This window comes from Podarcis liolepis, assembly GCF_965112155.1.
Source record: "Podarcis liolepis genome assembly, chromosome: 8".
NCBI lineage: Eukaryota > Metazoa > Chordata > Lepidosauria > Squamata > Lacertidae > Podarcis > Podarcis liolepis.
Genome location: NC_139560.1, coordinates 46,384,313 through 46,402,216, shown reverse-complemented (window position 1 = coordinate 46,402,216; position 17,904 = coordinate 46,384,313). Strand labels below are relative to the sequence as shown.

Genomic DNA, 17,904 nt, shown 5'->3' with positions numbered 1-17,904 from the left:
GTGTGTGTGTGTATGGAGTTCCTACAAAGCTCAACTGTGATGTTTTGTTTTTTCTTCTTCCTGAAGTGTTTGAAGGGTCTGAACACACATGGTAAACATACAGCTGGAACCCTTGCCCAGTCATTTATTGTAGAGCCGTATTTGTTGAGTTTTTAAACATGCAATGTAGTCAGCCTGTATTAGAATCATAATGTGAAATTCAGCTCTCGAATATCAAAGCAGTAGGAGTTAACCAGAATTCTTAAAACTAATAAATTGAAGTTGGGCAATGTTCTCATTGGAAAACACCTACAGACATTGCATTAGATCCAGATCAAGAAAATTGCTTTTAGTTTCCATTGCAATAAATGGAATTTACCGTATTGGCCTGAATATAAGCCTCACTTTTTTTCCAAATTCAGACCGTGAAAAGTTAAAGTGCGTCTTAAATTCACGACCTTACCAAAAATTGGCTTTTATGATATCGCTACTGAAACAGACATACGGTAAAACGGAATGGGTGTGAGTGCCTGTGGAATTTTAAGGGAGCTGCTTATATTCAGGTATTGTCTTTTTTCTCCCCCCCCCCCCCGAATTTTACAGGTGCTGCTGATATTCTGGTGTGGCTTATATTTGGGTCAATATGGTATATCATGACTAACATTTCACATGGATTTTAGTAGGACCTAGGTGCAACGAAGCTCGTCTGGATGCAGCCCATTCTTCCCATTCAAATTACCTTCAAGATGAAATTGAAAGAACACTTTATATGCCTCCTGTTTAGCAAAAGACCTGATTTTCATATTTTTGCTTTTCCTAAGGTGGTGTTACTATTTTTGTGGCCTTATATGACTATGAAGCCAGAACTACAGATGACCTTTCATTCAAGAAGGGTGAACGGTTCCAGATAATCAATAACACGTAAGTATTTTCATCTTCCTGTAGACCTGACTGCACATGTTAGGCATGTGTAGCTGTCTGCTGACAGGATGGCTACTGACTGGGATAGCTCAGTTGGTGGAGCATGAGACTCTTAATCTCAGGGTTGTTGTTTTGAGCCCCACATTGGGCAAAAGATTCCTGCATTGCAGGCGGTTAGACTAGATGACCCTTGTGGTCCTATGGTTCTGTAGTCAATGGTAAGAGCCACTTCTATGCAGACCATGCATGCAGGAGGGGTTGGATGCAAAGGGAAACTGGATTGCACCCGTTGTTCATTTTAGGGGTCAGGATTATCTCCAGAACAATACCATCATCTTGTTAGCTGCACCACCATCAGAAGTGTGGTGAGTGGCAGCCTGGAAGAGGGCATTTTTCTGCGGCAGCCCCTAAATTGTGCAACTCCCTTCATTGCATAGTTTATGCCACTTGCAGAAGTGTTGCACTTTTTTACTCTGTGCCCTATAACAGTTAAGGTTTCTTATTTTGTGGGACCCAAGTCTTGCTGAATTCATATTGCTCTAATCCATTTGGTATAGTTTTATGTGCTTTATAATTGTAACAGTTGTATTTGTTTTTTATAATTGTATAATCTTATCTTTGTAACGCATCCTGTGACCTTACAGTGAAGAGTGGGTAAGAAATAAAAAAATAAAGGGCAGGTAGTAGATCTAATTATATAAGCATTCACGCACACACTATCTATCTATCTATCTATCTATCTATCTATCTATATCTAATATGCATATATCATGAAAGTTTTTGCCAAATTGGAACTTGCAGTAAGATGCTTCCAAGTCTTCTGAGATTCCAAGTCTCCTCTAATAATGAAACTGCTTTTTGACATTCAGAAGATGATCATATTTTATTCCCTAATTGAAGAGTTATTTTTAAAAGTCACTTTCCATTATTTTCCAGAGTTGAGAGGACATTCTGTCTCCTTCAGGGCTTCCTAACCTTGGGAAACCAGAGCCTTTCAGGATCCGTTTTCTAGAGTCATCCTTTCCAATTATTGGTCAAAGGTTTACTAGAGGCAAGGTGGAATTTGACCTTTCTACTGCATACAAATGCCCCTAAACAGGGGAAAATTTACTTGTTTCTAGTGCAACTTAGTTGAGATTCCGTTTTCCTAAATTTCAATAAGGCCATATTAGCTAAGCCAGGACTGAAGATCAGTTTATGTATTCATGTCATTTCACTTTGCCAAGTGACTTATTGTTCATGTATATTCAGTGTAATACCTTTTTTTCCCCCAGGGAAGGAGACTGGTGGGAAGCACGATCAATTGCAACAGGAAAGAGTGGCTACATTCCTAGCAATTACGTAGCTCCTGCAGACTCCATTCAAGCAGAAGAGTAAGGCATTGTTGTGTCCTTGGTCAGTCATTTCACCCATAACCTTTCAAGAGAATTATAGGCAGACGAAAGATTGCCCTATTCCAAGTGCCTTGAGGGACTAAATGAAACCAATCTCTTAATAAACATTGTTTACATTTTAGCTTATATTTACATAACATACACCAGAGTTTTGGGAACGGTATTTGCATGTGTAGCTGCTGATGCAATTATTGGCCCATCACAGCCCGCAGATATTGGGTAAGGGAGAAGCTAAATTATTAATACATACCATTTACAACAGCTTTGGGGCCAGATTCGACTACTCTCTCTCATGCTCACCCGCTAGGCATGAGATGGCTCCAAGGTTTTGATTATTTGTGATTTTCATATGTACATGCAACCCTTTGAACTGAAGTCCCACATAATATGAAGGAATAAAAAAAATTCCTTCCAGTAGCACCTTAAAGACCAACTAAGTTAGTTCTTGGTATGAGCTTTCGTGTGCATGCACACTTCTTCAGATACCCATGCACACGAAAGCTCATACCAAGAACTAACTTAGTTGGTCTTTAAGGTGCTACTGGAAGGAATTTTTTTTATTTTGACTATGGCAGACCAACACGGCTACCTATCTACAACTATAATATGAAGGATTATTGCACATGCTTAATCTAATGCTGATAGAAGAATGCTCTACAATGCTTGTGTTGTTTAACAGATTTTTATATTTACCAATATTTTTTACATTCTATCCTAGTTACTAAGGGCAACAGGGTCATGGAACACAGCTAGATGGCTACACCTCCATTGGGAAAGTGCTGGAGTACTACTTGTAGATTATGAAAGTAACCTTCCATTAACTTGCTGTGGGTGGAATTGAATAATAGTGGTTGATGACTCATGCATTAGCAAGTCCTTTGACATAGATACTCCAAGAATTTATTTATCATGCAGTGTTTGTTGCTATGAACCATACTTTGTTATCTAAATCTTGGGTGAAAGCAGTTCTCTCTCTCTCTGTATTGCTGCATTTTTAAGTGCTTTTTAAAAAAAGGCTTTGCGTACTAGACAACCAATTTTTGTCTTGCCACCAATCCACTCTCTTAAGTCCTCTGGCATGCATAGGGATCTTAGGAATAGGTGAAATTACATCTTATGATGGCACTGAAGTTATCCTCACCCAGGTTTTGATGCAAACTTAAGGAACTTGTTAAACACCACATCAGATGAGAACTCCCAAATTCTTATCTGGCTCATGTCACAATCAAATTTGGAGAAGAATTAATGACTTCCCCCTTAACGCAATTCCATTTACCATTTGCAAGGAGGCAGCAGGAGCACTGAGAATTCATAGGGCAAGGGAGAAAATTAAGCAGAAAGGCTTTGTTCCTTCTCTCCTTCTGTTTTCCTGACATGACAGTAAGCCTGGGGAAATATGAGACAGGTAAAGTCTCCTGTGGGGCACTTTGGGAGAACTAAATTGCACATGACCACTCTGCCTTTGTACCCAGCGCATTGTTAATGAACGAAGGAGAAAAGAGATACCCCTCTCTTCTTCTCCCTCTCTACAACTTCCACTGCTGCTACCAGATTTCTGGATAAATGTAGAGAAGAGGGGAAAGAGGAGTTGTGCTGAGTGTGGTGGACTGATAGGACCATCAAAGGCTGGCACTAATTTTTTTATTGGACCTTTGGTTTGACTTGGAAAAATATTTTCAGTTTTTTGGGTTTTTTCCCCAGGAGAACTTGGATAATATCTAAATTAATCTGGGAACAATTTTAGAAAGCTTTCCCATCTACAGTCTTATCTCATTCCCACCTGGGTTATGGGGAAAGCTAGAACTAGCAGAAGACGCCTTTTGCATACATCAGTATGAATGAGCACCCGTCCTGTGGAACACCCTCCCTTCAAATGTGAAGGAAATAAGCAGCTACCTCCTCTTTAAAAGACATCTGAAGACAGCCCTGTTTAGGGAAGTTTTTAATATTTAATGCTGTATTGTTTTTAACACTCAATTGGAAGCCGCCCAGAGTGGCTGGTGAAACTCAGCCAGATGGGCGGGGTATAAGTTATTATTATTATTATGAGAAGGAACCATGTCTATAGTTTATTTTTTAATCTATAAATATTCAGTTGCATAAGTTTAATTTTATTGCTTGCTTAATGTTTGTGTCTATGCTAGTCAGGAGTGTTTAAGATATGATAGGATATAAAATGATATGTCACACATAACATAATGTGTTTTCCAAATCAATAAATAGTTATAAATATTGCCTCACTTTAAAATACTGTTTGATATGCTTGACATTTAAAAAATACCCCAAAACTACAATGGAACAATGAATTTTAAATGAAAAAAATGTAGGGGAACAACAAAATTACATTGAAGCTACAATCCAAAGACTGCCTCAGCAAAACCAGTGATTGCATTAGTCCAGTGGAATTTTTAACTATTTTAATTGAGCAGTTAACCCCCCATGTCATTCCACAACTGTGGGCCACAAAAGAGTTTGCCATGGGGTATGAGAGAGTGGCTAGAGTTCAAGAATAAGAATAAAGACTTAGACTATTACTGGGCCTTTGGAACAATTTCCATGGTTCCTAAACCATAGTCCATAAAGAAGTAAACCATACTTCCTGTTCAAATAGAAAATATTGCAGGTTTATAGTAGGATCAGTATGGAAAGCCATATTCTTCTCACTTGAGATGCAATTGACTTTTTTTGTAAAATGTTGTCTTTACACTGCAGTATTATTCAGACTGTTGCAAGAGAATCCTTATTTGACCATATATTTTTTCCTTTGAATTATCTAGATGGTATTTTGGTAAGATGGGCAGGAAAGATGCAGAGAGATTACTTTTAAATCCTGGGAACCAACGTGGTATTTTCTTAGTCCGTGAGAGTGAAACCACAAAAGGTATATGATTAATTTTGTTATTTCATAGGGCAAACAACTATTGTTGTTTATAAATATATTGACAAAAGCAAAACTTTACTTTTTTACCTTTTTTTCAAGGTGCTTATTCCCTTTCTATACGTGACTGGGATGAGGTTAGAGGTGACAATGTGAAACACTACAAAATTAGAAAACTTGATAATGGTGGATATTACATAACAACTAGAGCACAATTTGAATCTTTGCAAAAGCTGGTCAAGCACTATACAGGTAAGTCTTAAATCCTCCAGCTTCATATATGGCTGCAGAAATGAAAATATATAGAAGCAGATCTTGATATTATTAAAAGATGTATAAAGAGCACTTTTGGTCTAATGAGAGAATTTATGGAAATGACTTTTTGTTGTTGAAAATTGTGACTATCTGGGATTTTTTTCTTCTTCTAATTACCAGATCATGCTGATGGCCTGTGTCATAAATTAACAACTGTGTGCCCAACTGTGAAACCTCAGACACAAGGTTTAGCAAAAGATGCCTGGGAAATTCCTAGAGAGTCTTTGCGGCTAGAGGTTAAGCTGGGTCAAGGATGCTTTGGCGAAGTATGGATGGGTAAGCATTGCACAGGGAAGGGTCATAGTTAAGTGGTGCAGCATAGGCTCTACATGCAGAAGAAACCAGGTTCAGTCTGGCTCCTCCCATTTGCAAAGGATCCCTGGAAGAAGGGCTAAGAAGACTTCTGCCTTAAGGCCCTAGAGAGCAACTGCCAATCAATGTAGACAACCCTGGACAAGGTGGACCATTGATCTGATTCAGATTAACGCCTCTCATCGGTTCATGAAGCATGAATAAAGGGATTTTAATATGATTCTATATATAGTTTTCAAAGTAAAAGAAAGAGAAAGCAGTTATAGGTAACTGATTAGTCTAATGCCATTTATTTATTAGATTCTGAAAATCTCTCTCTGCTGTAACTGACAGTATAATGCACTGCTTCCATAGGAACATGGAACGGAACTACAAAAGTAGCAATCAAAACACTAAAACCTGGTACAATGATGCCAGAAGCTTTCCTACAAGAAGCTCAAATAATGAAGAAATTAAGGCATGATAAACTTGTTCCACTTTATGCTGTTGTTTCTGAGGAGCCAATCTACATAGTCACTGAATTCATGACAAAAGGTACTTGTTTCTTCTTAGATGGATACAAAAGAGATCGAAATGGAAATATTTTCTAAATTCTGTTGTTTGGTTTGCTGGGTCTCCCTTGCAAGTAATCTGATGGTCTTTAAAAGACTGACATATTCTCTTTTTTCTTTCTTACATTGTCACAGTTTTAACTGCTTAACTGTTTGGTGTTCGCTTAGGGAAAATTTCCGGGAACCTATATATGAATGGCATCAATATTTTGCTTCAATCCTATTGCTACATAAAATAAAGATTCATTTAAAACTATTTCAGATAAGACTTTCTAAAACAGGGTCTGCTTGGTATGTAATGCTAAACAATAGTTCAGTGTTACATGCACAAGTCCCAGGTTCACGCATCCCCCTGTCCTTTCTTATCTGGTTGTGACCACCATGAGTCAATTGGAAGCATTTGCTTCCATTTTCAACTAACCACTGTTTGTCATTATGTCTTAACAGTCTTAATACTTCCAATATCCCCCTTGTAGCTATGCAGAAGGAAAAGTGAGGGAGAAGACACAAGTACAAAGCTCATGAACATAACATTAAACTGCGGTTTAGTGCTTTGTGCAAACTCAGCCTATATGTCAGATACAGTCTGACTTCATAGAGTCTTTTGCATCTGAAACAAAAGGATAGTTCTTGTACTGCAGACATGCTGATCTGTTTCCAATTTAGCACTTGGTGCATCAGCTGAAATGAGGCCAAGACACAGGCTCCTGTGCTCCCTCCCCTTCAGTCTCCTCCATGTGGCCCAGAAGAGGATTTTGGCAACATTTAGTTATATTTTCACAGAATATAAAGTTATAAACCACAGTCTTTGATTTTTAAACAACAATGTACTAGTGACATGGGAGAAAAAGATTGGGTGCATGAATCTCATTCTAGCTTCTCCATGCAGTGCTCAACCATGACTTAGCTCAGTGTTGTGTGCGAACACAACCATTGTCAATTAATGTTGCCTTCTGTATGTGAATGTACATGAGTGGATGAAAACTTATGCACTCAGGTGCATAGCAGTAGTAGATGAAATTTGAACTGGCTTCAGTTCCATTATTTTCCTAGCTGCTTGCTGTAAATGTAGAAACTGCTATTGTACAGATTCTGGTAATCCAGTCTCTTTGCAAGAGGGAGAGCTCTACTCGAATGCTGCCTGTGACTAATAGATAAATCAATACTACATTTGCATCCATTTCCACAGGTCATTTGTTTGTTTGTGCATATGTGATGTAAAATTGGTGCCTCACAAAGTTATGGAGGTGGTTTCTTTTTGGGGAGTCTCATGTTCAATAAATTTTAAATGGCTCTAAATTAACAGCATTGAGCCTCTCATCCAGATAAATCCAAGGAATTAGCAGCAGTAGCAGCATTGCAGTCCCTTATATCTGTTTCCTTCATTTTGATTCTGTCAGTATTAGGTTTGTGCAATATGCTTGAGACAACCCTATTTTGAACTGTCCCTTGGAAAATTATGTGAAATCATTGTGTTTTGGACACTACTGTGTTTTGCAAAGAATATTATCTATGCTAACAGATTCAATAGCTGAGAAAACAGCCTAGAACCATTCCCTGTAAAATACTTTAATAATGTCTCATATAAGTTTCCAGCTGCACCTAAATCAATGCACTAATGTCTTTCTGCAGGTAGCTTGCTAGACTTTCTTAAGGAAGGAGAAGGGAAATATTTAAAGCTTCCGCAGTTGGTGGATATGGCTGCTCAGGTACTTGTTTAAATCAAGAGAGGTCATTTTGCTAGATTATTATCTTGTTACAATATAGTAGTATTGGGCAAATGTTGAACACAACAGTCTGCTTTAACTAGTGTATAGCTTTTTTCAGTTTATGAAGAACTTTTAATTCTGTTTGCAAAATAATAATTACTACAAGCTTGAATAGAATATATGCATAGTTAAGTCTAAAAATCTTAAATCTAAAAATGGTAAAGATCTAGTATCAGTGTTATGTTTGTAAAATGTAACTTAGGCAGCTAAACAAGAGCAAACATGTTTATTAGTATATGTTAAGTATTTGGGAGGCTATGAAGTGTTTTGTTAATATACAGTTTTTTAAAGATTGCAGATGGCATGGCCTACATTGAAAGAATGAACTACATTCATAGAGACCTTCGGGCAGCTAACATCCTTGTAGGAGACAACCTGGTGTGCAAGATTGCAGACTTTGGCTTAGCAAGGTTAATAGAGGACAATGAGTACACTGCCAGACAAGGTATATCTGTTATTTTGTTATATTTCTTGTTAACCAACAGAATTAATTTGAGAGATTTAAAATCTAGAACCACATCTGGGTTCATGATCAGCAGGGCCTAAGCATAACTGTTTGGGGCCCAATACACACTTGTAACATGGGTTTCTCTCACACACATATTATAGTTGCATATCATCCTTGCAGTCTCATGAACCATGAAATAAAAATTTCTATTTCAATTCTGAAATTGCATTTTCTATATTTCTGAAATTACACCATATCCTACACTGGGGCTTTTCTATAATACCTGAACCCTATCATTGCTATATTTATATAACATTAAATCTAGCTTGAAGTTCAGAAACGTTATTATTTTGCAATTTGGGGGGTTGGTCCTAACAAAGGTGTTACCCCATCAGTGTTTGATCCCCATGAACTTACGGGGCTGCAAACATTTTAAAAGGTTATTTAAATGTTTATACTTCTGGCCTTGTAAAATTATGAATTCTCTCCGCAGAGTCAATCTTGCAAATTCACACCAAAACTACTTTTTATACTTCTATCCACTTTTAGGGGCCAAATTCCCAATTAAGTGGACAGCACCTGAGGCTGCATTATATGGTCGGTTTACAATTAAATCTGATGTCTGGTCATTTGGAATTTTGTTGACAGAGCTTGTAACAAAGGGTCGTGTGCCATATCCAGGTAAAAAAAAAAAAAGAATAAGAATATTGTTGTTTGCTTATATGGTATCTTGAATGTGTGAGCTAACTCACTGTTCTATTTCTTGCTGTGTGTTTTTTGCTTAAAAATTCATGCAGTGCAAGATAGCCTGTTTTATTCACTAGTATTCAAAACTGGTTTGTCTCCAGCATTGTTTTCACATGTAAACAAGAGTTCACCACTAAACTAAAAGTACTGAAGATTAATTTGTTAGTTTAGTTAGGTGGTTCTGCTTTATGAAAGGACTGGAGCCTATATATTATACTACTATTGATTTTGGTCACCTCAGAAAATCAATTCTCTAGGCAGTGTACATACCAATATGTGAAACAAGATTACACCACCACAATAATACAATAAATTCAATGCTAAAAGCTGTCCCAGCATGAAATAAAACAAACGTCCGTCACAGTAAACAGAACATTTCACAAATAAAAGAGCTAAAACCAACCTATCAGCAAAGACTAATATGAAAATGATATCAATAAGCCTGGGGGTATATAAAAGTTGTTGCAAAGAGAGAGAAGATGAAGGAGCCTCAGGTTGCTGTGGAAGAAGCTGTGTGAGGAGAGCCGTGGGAAGGTGAAGACCCTCAGTCCTCGCAACTGCCTCATTGGGGCAAGACTTACCGGGGAAAGTTGCTCTGATCACTAAGCCTGAGCTGTTCTGGTTTCTTTGGAGTTAACTTCACTGAAACTGGTTGTTTTGTTGCAGACCTGCCCCTGACTCCAGCTCCTGACAGTAACTATAGACAAAACTGCAAACTGTAGTTAACAGGACAGTGTCTATTCGTTTCAGATCTCGGTTTGTCACCCCCCAAACAAACCAAGACTTATGACTGACTTCAGGTTTGAAAACTCAGACAGTCATAGCTTAGCGACACAAACTATGGGTTTGCATTACATCTGAACCCAGCCAATATCTTGTTTCAGATACATCCGTTATTCATAGATTCTCAAAAGGCCAGAAAATCACTGGCCATTCCTTAAAAGCTCTTTCATGTTCTTGACTTCAATCCATATTGTATAATTTTAGGCATGGTAAACCGGGAAGTTTTGGAACAAGTGGAACGTGGCTATAGAATGCCTTGTCCTCAAGGATGCCCAGAATCTCTCCATGAGTTAATGAAACTGTGTTGGAAGAAAGATCCTGATGAAAGACCAACATTTGAGTATATTCAATCTTTCTTAGAAGACTATTTTACTGCAACAGAACCACAGTACCAGCCTGGAGATAATTTATAAGTCTTTGGCCTACATTCATTGCACAAATCTGCCAAATATAAAATACTTCCAAAAAAAAATCCTTGCTGATTGGAAGGACTCAGAGGAAAGCAAATTGCCATTTGCATGCTCTTGATGGCTAGCAAACTGGAATTCCATAATACAATTGCACAAAACCACTTTTTAAAGTGTTGTACCCAAATGTACCAATGATGTGATATTTTCCTTCCTTATTCTGTCAGGGTCCAGAAGAAGCATACCTTAAAATTGGTGGTAAAATGAGTGTTACCATTACAGTTCATAAGAGTGGCACAGCTAATCTGTTTCTTTTTCTCTTGTCTTATCTGTACTGCAAAGGGAACACCAGCAATTAGATAAACTTCTGAATGGAAATGTTCTGAGAATAAGAAAGGAGGTGTACGGGACCAAACAATTCTGTTCCAATTTTATAAAATGTCCTGTGTCCAAAAATTGAGATAGCACTACAGTTGTGATCTTGAGACCCATTTTACATTGATTTAATTATGATAGGAAAGTATTCTTTTAAAAACCAGACAATTTATGATAAACTTGATTAAATTGTAGACCTCAGTAGTGGAAGTGAAGAGCATTAATGCACTGTAGAGATACTTTTATGTTAATGTAACTGAAAATTAGTATATGCAAGTTGATCTCCACCCCCACTTCTGCTATACTTTAATTATAAATTATAAAGGTAACCACAAGTTGAATTGATGCAATCAGGGGGAAAGAGAAAGTCTCATCATTCTTTCAAGAGGTAGCCTTTCAGAGAGAAATGCCCTGTGAAACATGCCTCAATCTTGTGAGCTTCTTTCAGGAGAGAGAGAGAAAGAGAGAGAGGGAGGGAGAGGTGGTCAGTAGATACATATGCTTCCTATAAAACATTGCTAGTTCAGGGATTCACAAAATTGCACTTCTGCTTTTCTTAAGACGATACTCTTATGTATCATTAACAAAGTATTTATGGAAAAAAGTGTGAAAAGGTGAGGAGCCCAATATATTTAGTATTAGATTATTGACAGCAAATTATTAATGGTTAGTTGGCCCAGCTGTTGCATACTATATTCAAGCACCAAGCCAACAGAGCATGCATACAGAACAGGGTTTTCACATGGAAGGGCTATTTAGAAAAGCCAAACTCCCACCAATAAGTGGCTGTGTGTGGAAGGGGGAGTGGTTGGTAGGATTTACCATTCCCGCCCCCCGGGCTTTGCATATTCACCCCACTAGATTCAGCTAGTGGCAAGCGTGGAGGAGCCTTCTTCCACCTGCATATTGTCCTTAGTTATATTTGGAAGTAATAGTAGTTAACATAACCTCTGACATATCAAGCAATAATGTGCCGTTGGCATTGTTAGAATTTGCCAATTTTACTTTTAAAAAAATTCTGCACAACAAACTTTTTCTGTGAAAATTATGATCAACATCATTGTCATATCAGACAAATCGTATGGATTTAGTTCTTAATGATTACATTTGTTGCATCGGGAGTTTTGAATTCTGCTCCTACAATATTTTTTGTAAAACGGTGCAATTATGTTGCATTTTCCCTTATCATTTATGCACCCCTAACTATGAAATTTTCTAAGGGTTCTATGTAGAAAATAAATTATGAGATTGTGATTTTTCCTGTATGTTAGAATGGGTAATGCAATTACAATTATGTAATAATGCAACACATCAGCAAATTATTCTGATATTGATTGGATGTTTATTAACAAATGGAACAATTCATTGTAACAACATTTGTATAGTGAGGAAACAGAAAAACACTTCACTTTATGAGCCAGTTCATGAAAAACGATTATGTATTTTAAAAAGAATGCCCTCAGTATCTACAACTTTCTGTGTGATAAGTCTTTTACCTCAAATCTTTGATGTAATTAAGCTGTTTTGGCAAATAAGAACTTGACACTGACATACTTTTTTTATTAAAAGTAATACAGTACGCTACAAAAATTAATTATTTTTATAAAGTATGTTTTTAATTTTGTTTAACAGGATTGATTTTAAATTAAATTCACCCAAATTATAGCAGCTTATCTTTTTTTAAAAAAGAAAAGAAAAACCCTGATAGGTTCCCGAGCTGCTTTCTTAAGCCAGGATGACATAGGGGTTAGAGTGCCAAGGAGAGCAGGGTGCAAATCCCCACTTGGGATTCATGCTCACTGGGGGTCCTTAGGCCAGGCACTGCCTCTCAGCCTAACCTACCTCACAGGGTTGTTGTGGGGATGGGGGAGAGCTATGGGTGCCACCTTGGGCTGAAAAGGGCGGCCTATAAATGCAATAAATAAATAAATAATTTGAACATCACTTTAGAACTCTAGAGGATTATAAGAATCACTATTCTGTTGGCGTTTCATTTTGCATTCTTCTAAACATTTTTTTCAGCAGTCCATATAGACTATAACTTGCAGATGGTCAGGGCTTACTTAATTTCTCCCCCTTAGACTATTAATTACTTTTCATAAATTATTTTCTTGGTCCTGTTTCCGTATCAGTGAGCAAGGGAACCCTTCTAAGATACGCTCTGAACTGTTCCCCCTTACCAATTAACGATAAGAAAACACTAACGACTACTTTGCTCCATGTGGATGAGGCGTCTTGTGATATTATGAATGTTTTGTTATTAATTTGTATACTTTGCAGCAGTTCTTGGGCTACAGTCCCAGGATTGCAGCAGTATTTGTGGATATTCCCTGCTCCAGTACTTTGCCAAATAGATCAGAGACTGAGCTGTACCATGAATTGAATAGTATCACTGCTATGTGTGTGTGTGTGTGTGGATCTCAGGATTCTCTCCCCTCCACTTCCTTCCACATGTGTGAGCTGCATTGGTAGGTGTTGGGGAGTTTGCACCCCACAGCAGCCTCTTGCATGAGTGGTGTGTGTGTGTGGTTGTGGTTTGCTCCTCAGTGGACTGGGAGTGATTAAGAAAATTATGCAGAAACACAGCTGAAAAGAATGGATGCCACCATTTCCTTGTGCTGCTCCTGTTCATTTCAAAGAGATCCGTGCTGGGAAAGTTCCCAACAGATTGTGCTGTTGGTTATAATTTCTCAGACACTACTTCCATGCCATCTCAGCTCATTTTTAATGCAAACGACACAAAAGCTTAGTTTTGTGCATTGTTTCCCATGTCTTCTTCCACAACCTCATTCTTCATTCAATATTGTACAGCCAATCCCACATCTCCAGTGTACAGAAAGTGCCGCTGTATATTATGACTGTAGAAATCCTAGTATACTGTTTTCTAAACAAAACAAAACGACGATGCAAACTTTTTACATGTTTTCAACTACTACATTTATTGTATTTTCAGCACTTGCGCTACTGTAATCAATCATTTAAGAATGATTTTGATATTTTAATGGAAACAGTTATGTAACATTTCTGATTAAAACTGTATTGCAGACCTTGCCCATCTGTTTTGTTGAAGCTACATTGTGTGGTAACTTTTCATTTTTAAATTTTGGTTTGGTTTTCCTATCATGCTGTGTACACAAGCTCAAATATTTTTAATATTTTATTACTTTTGCATAATTAAACTTCCTAAAGTATAATCATTGTGTAGTGGATACTGTTTACAAAAACAAACCATGGTTTAACATCTGTGGAAATCTAAGCATAACTCATTATTCCTCAATTCAGCAGTGGTGCTTATTTATATTACAGTCTATTTGTTAAATGTCATATTTTGCTAGATGTATGTCAGTTCATAACCACAGCCCTTTCCTCAAAAATGTCTGATATGAAAGTTAAAAAAATAACAAATTGTTGGAGCAGAGTGTTTAATAGTTTTGATATTGACAATTTGTATTTTCAGACAGTATCCAGGGCACTCTTCCCCATACAAGTTTCCTGGATTAAATCAACTTTTACCCAGACTTCTTGAAAGTGGCCACTTATTTGCCTCTGAATCTTATTGAAGTAGGCTATAGCATTATGGTAATTGGTAGTAGCACTTCATATTCCTATGAAATTATATCAGAACATCTTGCATATATATCCTATTAGATGAGGTAGTGAACCCTGATCCAAAAAGTCCCCACTTAACAACTCCCTACTATTTTGGAAGATGCTCATTCCTGAAACTTTCTACTTCCACTGATAACTCCCAAATGTCTCTTACCCCTGGTTTTGCTGCCTCCTTGGCCAGCTATTGATTTTGTTCTAGGCCAGTCATCTGTCTGTGATGAAGAGCAAGTGAAATACTGTCAAGGATAAAACAGCCTTAGAAAAAATTAGTTTCCTTGCGGAGAACACACAGGCGTGGGGAAATCTCAGGATAACGGTGCTACAACCAGTTACTAGAAATTGGAGAGAGATGCAGGGATGATCTTTCTCTACTCTCCCCCCTTAATTTCAGAAGTACAGTAGACAGACTCCCACACAGCTCAAGGGAAAGAGACACAGCTTTGCTTCCTGCTAATCAAGCAGCACTATGTGCAGTTTCAGCAGAGACCAATATCCACGGGGTTGTTCCTATGTCTTATTTATACCATCTATTTGCAGACTCTCTTTCCCTCTGTCCGTGTGTGTGAGAGAGAGGGAGATAGTAAATGTATGAAATCAGCTTGAGGCCTATTTTGAGTGTGAAAATGCACACAACCTTTCACATCAGTAACGAACGACATACATTACAAGGTGTGATATTATCAGTTCCTATTTCTCTGATTTTAAATATGTTTTGTGACCTGGCTCTACTGTGTTTTTATGAGCAATTTATGCATTTTCCTCCATTAGTCCATTTTCTACCCGTCAGCCTCTTCTGACTTGCCAATTATGTCTCCTTACTGATTTGTTTGCATATCCTGATAATCGACATAAGGTATTTTTAATTATTATTTTTTGTCTACATAAACGGGTGTGAAGCCCAGATACCCAAGCTTAATAGTTTTTGCTGTTTTTGAAATGACTAGTGAATTTAAGAAGTATTACCTCAAAACCACAGACTTGCAAGTACAGTTAATTTTGAGCAGGGCAGCTGGACTGTGGCCACAGTTAGCATGTTCCAAAAATTCTAAGGTTGGCATCCCACTGAGTCACTGATCTCAGTCAACTATTTCAGAGAAGTAGGAACTTTTCATAAAACACCACCTTTACAAAGTACTCTGTCCAGATTTCAATGAGTCTGCTCTCAGTATGACTTGGATACTACCCCAGATGCTTAGAAAGTTAAGATAGTTGTAATCTGTTTTAGCATTTTAACTTTGTATGTTTGAATTTTTCCCTTGATTTTATTGTTTACCCTTTTGTAAACCACTTTGAGGGGGTTTTATGATCAAGCAGTGTATAAATTTTATGAAATAATAGATCTCTATGTCCTCCCATTTAAATGGTGCAATGATCATGTTGCTTTTCTATTCATTGGCACTCCTTTCAGAAGCAAGACACAAGTATTATACTTCTCAAAGACTTCTAAGTGTCTACTGAGCTGTTCTACAGAGTCTGGTGACAATACCAATAAAACATTTCAGGGATACAAAACATTACAGTGGAGGCAGCTTCAAACACAGTATCATAGGAGCAGTTTCATGGGGCCTGTTGTGCTTCTTTAGGAGAACATGTTAAATAAGGATAATACCACTTATTTCAGTCTTTTTTTATATAAGCTATTCGTGCAACCCTTCTCAAAATGGCCCAATTTCATCCCAGGCCAAAAGCTTTTCAATCAATGATGGTGGTAAATAAGGGCTTAGCAAAAGTTTGAAACTTCTGTCACCACATACAATTCCTTCCCACTGAAACAGGGAATGTTGAGGGCTGAAGGCAGTTTACAAGAGCTGGGAAGAAGGTCAGCACAGGAACTGCAGGAAGACCAAGGAGAAGGCACCAGAAGGCATACCAGGAATACCAGATAATTGCAAAGGCCCAACTCATATACTGGTTAGCCTTTCAGATGCTCTTTCAACATAACTAGTTGTGGGGTTTTTCCAGGATGTGTTCTAACTGGGATTGACTTAACAGTCTGTCATTTTAATCGTTGCCTCACCTGCTCTTGCCCTTCTAGCAGGAGCTTGGGGTGCAAGAATTAGCAAGTGAAGTTTTCATTGGTATAGAGAGAAACATGATCACTTGCTAATTGGTGCAGATCAAAGGGGTTGTTCAGGCTCAGTTAAAGGGTCCAGTTCAAAAGGTGACAAATGGTACAGTAGCTCTCTGGATTAGTCTGTTTTAGATATTTTTGGCCTGGCCTGTTTGTTTTAGATATTAAAGCATTAACATTCCCTTTGATTTAAAGCCTGTTTTGTTAGGGTGATCATTAACAGCCATGCATCTGGACCATCGCCTGCTTGGCACACATTTAACATTAGGTCCAAGCTGGAAAAAGTTTCAGCTGCTAAATCTTCAGAACTTGTGCCAGATCTCAGCAGTAATGCCTGTTTTCAGCGCCAGGGGCTGAACAATGGAATAGAGATGGAGTAGGGAATCTGTGGTTCTTCTGCTGCTATTCTATAACCACTCCCACCATACCTGACCACCGGACATGCTGGCGTTGGCTTGGGGCAGTTTGGGAGTCCAATTACATCTGAAGTGCTTGCCCACTCCTGGAATATATAGATTAAAGTGCACCTGAGTGTGTGCAAAAAGCATTTTCTATACCAATAACTATGGAGAATCCCTATCCTCATCGAGGATTGAGGAAAGAACTTCCTAGTCAAAGAGGATGTGTCCATAAATGCTCAAGTCCCAAGTCTTTGATGTGTTACTTTATGGGGGGGGGGGCCAAGACTTAAGGCTGCAATTGATCCTGTTCATCTGGGAGTAAGCAACATTGACATCAATGGGGCTTCTAAGTAGACAATTGTACAGTGGTACCTCGGGTTACATACGCTTCAAGTTACATACGCTTCAAGTTACAGACTCCGCTAACCCAGAAATAGTACCTCGGGTTAAGAACTTTGCTTCAGGATGAGAACAGAAATCGTGCTCTGGCGGCGTGGCAGCAGCGGGAGGCCCCATTAGCTAAAGTGGTGCTTCAGGTTAAGAACAGTTTAAGGTTAAGTATAGACCTCTGGAACGAATTAAGTACTTAACCCGAGGTATTACTGTACTGTAACACATTTATTATGGTATAAACTCGCAAGTCCACAAAAGGTTATGCCATAATAAACCTGAGAAACAGTATCCATTTTGGGGAGGTGTTTGGGAGAAAGTTAGCATTGCAGTGCGCCTGTGCATGCTATTAAAGAAACAGGTTTGTTTGTTTTTCTGAGTTCAATCGCAAACCCCATTAAAGCACATTGGAAGCACCGAAGAATTCTGGGCCCTGTAGTTCATCCCTCGCAGAGTTACTACTTCCAGCAACCCTTAAGAAACTACAGCGCCCAGAATTCTTTGAGGCAGGGCGGGAAATGCGGGGAAAAGGCATAGTTGCGCAGCTAGGCTCG

The 17,904-nt window shown here is 38.2% G+C and overlaps 1 protein-coding gene and 1 long non-coding RNA gene across 2 annotated transcripts in view; one reads left to right on the top strand and one right to left on the bottom strand.

Moving 5' to 3' along the window:
* The window catches only part of YES1 (YES proto-oncogene 1, Src family tyrosine kinase), a 29,987-nt gene extending 15,914 nt beyond the window's left edge, over positions 1-14,073 (top strand). The window contains exons 4-13 of the mRNA XM_083518697.1: positions 801-900; positions 2,175-2,273; positions 5,072-5,175; positions 5,275-5,424; positions 5,608-5,763; positions 6,154-6,333; positions 7,983-8,059; positions 8,411-8,564; positions 9,117-9,248; positions 10,302-14,073. Of these exons, the coding sequence (XP_083374823.1) occupies positions 801-900; positions 2,175-2,273; positions 5,072-5,175; positions 5,275-5,424; positions 5,608-5,763; positions 6,154-6,333; positions 7,983-8,059; positions 8,411-8,564; positions 9,117-9,248; positions 10,302-10,510 (1,361 nt within the window). The 3' untranslated portion in view covers positions 10,511-14,073. The remainder of the gene's footprint in view (positions 1-800; positions 901-2,174; positions 2,274-5,071; positions 5,176-5,274; positions 5,425-5,607; positions 5,764-6,153; positions 6,334-7,982; positions 8,060-8,410; positions 8,565-9,116; positions 9,249-10,301) is intronic.
* LOC310714041 lies at positions 13,638-17,854 on the bottom strand. Its single transcript, XR_014529547.1, has 2 exons — positions 17,577-17,854; positions 13,638-17,332 (listed from the first exon to the last, which is right to left on the bottom strand). It is a non-coding gene; the product is annotated as an uncharacterized lncRNA (long non-coding RNA).
* Between the last annotated feature and the right edge of the window lie 50 nt (positions 17,855-17,904).